The 6,000-nt window shown below is 42.3% G+C and overlaps 1 protein-coding gene across 1 annotated transcript in view; it reads right to left on the bottom strand.

The window, feature by feature from the left end:
• Positions 1 to 3,157: 3,157 nt before the first annotated feature.
• The window catches only part of SHB (Src homology 2 domain containing adaptor protein B), a 71,949-nt gene continuing 69,106 nt past the window's right edge, over positions 3,158 to 6,000 (bottom strand). The window contains exon 6 of the mRNA XM_010565454.1: positions 3,158 to 3,431. Coding sequence (XP_010563756.1) covers positions 3,248 to 3,431 — 184 coding nt within the window. The 3' untranslated portion in view covers positions 3,158 to 3,247. The remainder of the gene's footprint in view (positions 3,432 to 6,000) is intronic.

Here is a 6,000-nt window from a genome sequence, read left to right as displayed (position 1 = left end):
TTCACAAACTTTAGCAATTTTTCCAATTATGGAAGGAACTGTGAGATGTAATCTTGGCCACTAAAACTCTCCTACCTATCATACAGATGTTCACACCCTGGGGGCTTTCATCACACTGAAATACTCATCAAAATAGAAGCCTAATTAACACTTCTTATAAAGTCTGCAAAAAGTGATTCATCAGTGTTATGCTGTAAACAGCAATAACTGGATTCCTTGAGCACCTCAAGCAATTGGACAGCAATGTCATTCACACATGCACAGGTGTTGTTTTGGCACAGCCCTTGCAAAGGTGTACATTGCCAAAAGAATTACTCAGGGCAGAACTGAGCCATATTATTTTCCAGACTCCAGACCAGATTATAGCCTAATGATTACTTTCAATACACAGTTAAGACACACAAACACAAATTGTTCTGAAAGGCTGTTTCAGCTATTAGCTGTTCAAGACAATCTGAGTACACATTGATAGAGGAAGAAAAGGAAGAGGTTTATAATTCTTTTTTCAATAAACTTTTAATGTGTTATATAGGCATGATCGCTACGAGATCTTCCATCTATATGCAATGCTACACACTGCATTTTCACTGTACATTAAAAGGTCTGGGAAGAATATTCCTTCACTGGAAAAATATCATACAATCACTTAAATAAACAAATACAACATTACAGTGCAAACAAAATCCTGGTTTTATTTATTCTGCAATTACTGAGTATTTTATAAAAGTATTTTTTAAAAATAATCAAAAAAACCTTCCCACAGACAACCAACATTTTCTGATATGATTTCCTTTTGCTCAACCAAGAACCCTAATCTGATCTTTGAAGCTGTAATAAACTGTATACACATTTGTGTGATGCATATTGACCTGATTTGTATGAAGCAAGGGATCCCAACCCAAAATCTGCAGACAGCAATAAAGTGGCACCAGCTGACTTTTGATCAGACCCATGACAAGAAAGATTTGGTACAACAGTCATCTCCATGAACTAAAGACAATGTACTTAAGAAAGCTTGGCAAGGCCTTGGTTAATGATGCTGTTGGTTTCTACTGGTAATTGTTGTTAGAAAGAGTAGGGCTTACTTTTCCATTACTGAAGAAGATAAACAGACCATAGAACAGCAACAATCCCAGATTTTCAAAAATGCACTTCAACATGCAAAAGAAGAAATATGACATATTTCTGTCCCAAGAGGCATGACGGAGTTGCCAGAGACCCCCACAGGCAAAGACTCAGACAGCAGCAGATGCAATCTGATTCCTAATCTCTGCGAGCTCTGCCACCTTCATGAACTCCTATTCTGGTGAGAGAAGAATATGCTATCTTAAAAGTGCCTGTATGCTCTTGCCAGTTGGGTGATGTTAAGAGGAGAATGAAGAGTTCTGCAAAGACTTTAGGGAAATAAATAGCACAGGTAGGCGAGTATGTGAAAAAGGGGATGTTGGGTTACACTGGGAGAGGAATGTTGTCTCTTTGTACTCCATCATGTCACCTTGCTCTCAGAAAACCAGTAAGAACCTATTCCAATGCAGCTTCAAATTCTGGGTGAGATGGGGGCAGTTTGCCCTACTACTCTTGCTGCACAGAATGACACTGGGCTCCTCACATACATGTGATCCACTCCTGTTCAAACTGTGTTGGATGTCATATAAAGAACAACGCAGGCTTAAAAGGAAGCAGAACATTCATCACCGATGACATTATATGGGACATCCTTGAGGTTCTTACCAGATTAGACAATACACTGAAGCACTACTTTTGCAGGCAGTAAAGGGTTATTCCATTACAATTTTCAGATTTGCACTTCTTTCTAAGCATACATAAAAGGGAATACTATGTAAGAAAGCTGAATTAAATAACACACAATTTCACAGTCCTATTGCAGTCTGTAAAATACATAAACTGCATATGACCAGTTTGCTACTACAACAGCTGATGGGTTAATGTAGAACATTCTACACATAAGTGGGAGAAGGGGCAAAGTAAGGACTACAGGCTATTGATTCCCCAGTTCCAATTTCTGCACAATTATATTATTTTCATTTATCCCATTCAATGAGCACACAGAGAATGTAGAAAATATCTCTCAAGTGGATGGGCACTGAGTTGGCAGGACTAAGGTACAGCGCAGCTTCTGCAGTGCTTCTGCCTGACCGTGACTGAAATACAGCAGGAGGCTTCTGCTCGTGGTGAAAATAAACACTGGTCAGAAGGTATGTGTCAAGGGACCATGTTTTAAGAATGCCTTGGTACACCAGAAAAACAAATTCTGCTCTGCTACATACAGCAGTTCTCATTTATACAGCTGCAAAAGCCATCTTATGGAAAGGCAGTGTGACACACACTTGTTAGTCTGCTACCTCAGTGGGACAACTGATCCAGATGAATGAGCAAGTGAAGATTTTGCCTACTAAAGCTTTATAAAAGCCTTCAATCACCCTCATGCATAAATACTAACACACATATTAAAACGACTCATTCTCAATTACTTAAAACATTACAGTGTAACTGCTCCAAACAGAATTGGCTGCCTGCATCTATGAATGGAACTTGCAAATGAAGACAGTAACCCTTAAGAGATTATTGTACCAAAAAGGATAAAAATATATAACAAACTACTTTTTAATTACATTCCCTATTAATAAATAATTGACCATGATTTGCTCTCACAAAATTATTTTCAGATTGTGTGCCTAATAGGAGCTCAACATTTGACTACATCAAGAAATTGCCTTAAAAAAATCAAACCCCACCAAGCTAAGTGACCAGAGCTGCAGGGACTTGGCTGCTAAGCAGCTCCTTCTCAGGTCCACCAAGAACAACCTAGGGTCCCTCAGAAGCAGGTTACTCTTTCACATGGAGAAGTTTCTCAGGGTAGCAAGAGAATAAAAGTTGCTGGTGTTTTACTGCTGAGAAGAACTTGTTGATTCTTCTCAAAACATGGAGGAAGAACCTTTGTTGGGAAGTACTTTCATTCACAGAGAAGCTCTGGGAAGGTTACCTGTTATCCTTGCACTAAAATAAGTTTTCTTTCTCTTATGTAGAAGCACTGTTCTAGAGGCATGCTGCAGCGTAAGAGTACCATACACACAGTCCCATACACAACTCTGCAGAGCACCCACGTTCCCAAGACTACAGGCTGCCACTCTCCATCACAGACTCAAGCACTGAATTTCTGCAAAAATCCTGTGCAACCCAGCTTACCTCTCACCTCCTATCCACAGGAAGGGGTGAGACTAGGTTATCAAAGGGTCCGTACAGCTACAGGGTAGAGCAGTGACAAGTGTTCTGCTCCTTTGATAGGCAGCTTTTTTGTGGTGTAGTAGTGGATGACTTCAGGAACACTGTCGAAGGGAGGGCTGTTCTGACCCAGGATGTATTTCTCTTTGGTTTTCATCAGTTTCATGTGCATAAAACCTTGACTGCTCCTGCAAGGAAAGCAAAGCATTAGTTCATGCTTCTGCATAGGGAAGAGGGGAGCAGCACCGTGAGAGGCTCTCCTTCATGATGTACGGCAATGTGTGAGAACAAAATGCAAGCAGTTGTTGGGTGACATGCCAAAACAGTGGCCAGACTCTGACAGACAGTGACTGCTAGCTGCAAACCCCCATGGACAGTCCAACACAAAGGCAGCCTAAGCTAGTATTTTCTTTTCACCACCTGTGCTGTCTGGATCCAGGTGCAAGGCTGTCTTACCCTGGAACTGATCCAGAGGTATGCCAGAGAACAACCTCTTTCCTGTCCCCCCACAATGTTTTCCTGTGAACATTTACTTTTCACTACAGCCAATCATTACTTCTAGACCAAAAGGTATCATTGGTTTTGGCCTGTCAGAGGCTTGAGGCTCTCTTCACAGACACATAGACACATAGGCAGACCATGAGCTTCACTCAGATGAGGCTGGAGATCTCAGCCCTGGGGTCCTCAGTGAGCCCATGAGCCTCACTCTGCCCTGGAGACCTCAGGACAGACCACAGTCATCCCACGCTGGCAGCAAGTGCCCAGAACATGGCTATGTGCAGAGCCTGGTGGCTTCAGCTGGGAAAAATTCCTCAGATAAGCCCATTCCCAAGGTGAATGGCATGAAGACTTTCACCTGCAATGTACTGAGCAGAGGCTACTATCTTGTAGCCTTTCTGCAGGCAGAAACCAGTCTGTGACTTCAACACCTGAAGCATTCAATTCCGAGACGACCTACCTGCCTGCCTGCACAGTATGCTGCGTCTTTGAGGGAAGGCTCATGATTACACAGGGAAGAGAATAGTGACATGGTAACTGCCCTGTGTGCTCTTGGAAAGCAACCCATCAAACATAATGCCACTCTGTCAGGTAGCACCCACACTGCCGTATAGTACAGCAGGTGGTGGAGTTGACCTCATCTCTTCCCAGCAGTGACCCTTCAGTGTCTGCTGTCTTTAGCATGTCATACAGGCTATTTTAAAAGTGTAGAGTTTAGCCAGGACAAAACAAGAGCAAAGGACAGCTCCTACACTTCAAGATATTTAATGAGGACTAGAGGGTTTTTACAGCTTGTTTGATGTCCCACTCCCTAACTTTCTGGCTCCAAACCATTGTTTCTTCCAAGTGTGTCCAGGGAAAAAGACAATAGTGTTAAAACTGGAGTCAGTCTATGTCAGCAAGGAAACCCAGTTTAAGATGACACAGAAAGAACAGGAAAACAAATTTTGCCATGTTAAAAGCAGCTTCTCTAAAATCTGCCATTTTCTATTTAGCAGGTGCAACATGCCCTCCAGAAGTGCTTGTAGTACAATCAAGGACATATCCTCCAGATGTGTTCAACAATTCTGTGACGAAGTGATGCCTTCTGGTGAGCAGAAACCACTGCAGGCACTGTAATTATAGCTCTACATGCTTAAAATCTTGCTTTAAGTATCAATTTCTTAGCAGAAAAGAATCTCTTTCGAATCATAATTGCTCTCTATTTCCTTTAAACAAGGGTGGCATCTTTAAATACTTTATTATAAGGACAGATGCATTGTTCCCTTCCTTCAGTTCACTATGCATCTGTTTTGCTACAAAATACCTTGAAAGTGTGCAGATAAATTAATGGAATCACAGGTGCATGCTAATTTCAGTAATATAGCAAGAACTGGAGAAAAATCTGCCAAGTGCACTCTAATGCAGAAAGGGCAAGGACACATGCCCTTTTTAAAACAAAAAGAAAACACATAAAATGTAAACAAACTGCTACAAGCCATGTATTCATGACAGACAGCTGTTGCTTCCCTGATAAGGACCTGTGTAGATACTCAGGTTTGGGTAGTACACAGTCATTGAGTTTACAGTATATGATGTCTATGGCTACCAGAATTCCACAAATGAACAAAAAGCATCTCCTCTATATCATGACAGCCCAGTCTTTTGGGAAGCCACACTGTTTATGAAGATGAGCAAAAAAGAATGAGACCTAGAAGATATGGATAATAGCCTAATGGAATTCAACCAAGGCAAATAGAAAGCTTCTGCCCTTGGGATGGAATAAACCTAGACAGCAGTGCAAGCTGGGACATGACTGACCAGGAAAGGAACTTATGGCGGAGAGGACACAGAACATGGTTCAACAGTCTGTCCACAAAGGCCTACTGCAGCCTGGGCTGTGGAGCAAAAGTGTAGCCAGCTGCTGGAAGAAGGTGACTACTTTCTCTACAGAGCACTGGTGAGGCAGCATACGTATCTGTAACTGTAACTGGTGTGAGGGCCCCCCACAAAGAAAAGAAGCCAGTACTGGAGCAAGTCCAGAGCAGGGCCGCTAAACGTGGTCTAGGGGTGGGATGTACGAGGATAGGCTGAGGGAACTATGTCTGTTCAGTCTGGAGAAGAAAGGATGAGATGGAGGGTGTCAGGCTGCAGTCATCCCTTGCCTAAATGGAAGAGTTAAGAGAAGACAGAAGTTTCTCCGAGTCAACAAGTACAAGTGGCAACAAAGAGAGTTCCCGCTGGACATAGGGAAGAGCTTTTTCCTCATGAGACTGGTGC

The sequence above is a fragment of the Haliaeetus leucocephalus genome, unplaced genomic scaffold (genome assembly GCF_000737465.1).
Source record: "Haliaeetus leucocephalus isolate CR32 unplaced genomic scaffold, Haliaeetus_leucocephalus-4.0 Scaffold192, whole genome shotgun sequence".
In the NCBI taxonomy this organism is placed as follows: domain Eukaryota; kingdom Metazoa; phylum Chordata; class Aves; order Accipitriformes; family Accipitridae; genus Haliaeetus; species Haliaeetus leucocephalus.
The sequence above is the reverse complement of the archived record's forward strand: the minus strand, read 5'-3'. Positions and strand labels throughout refer to the sequence as shown.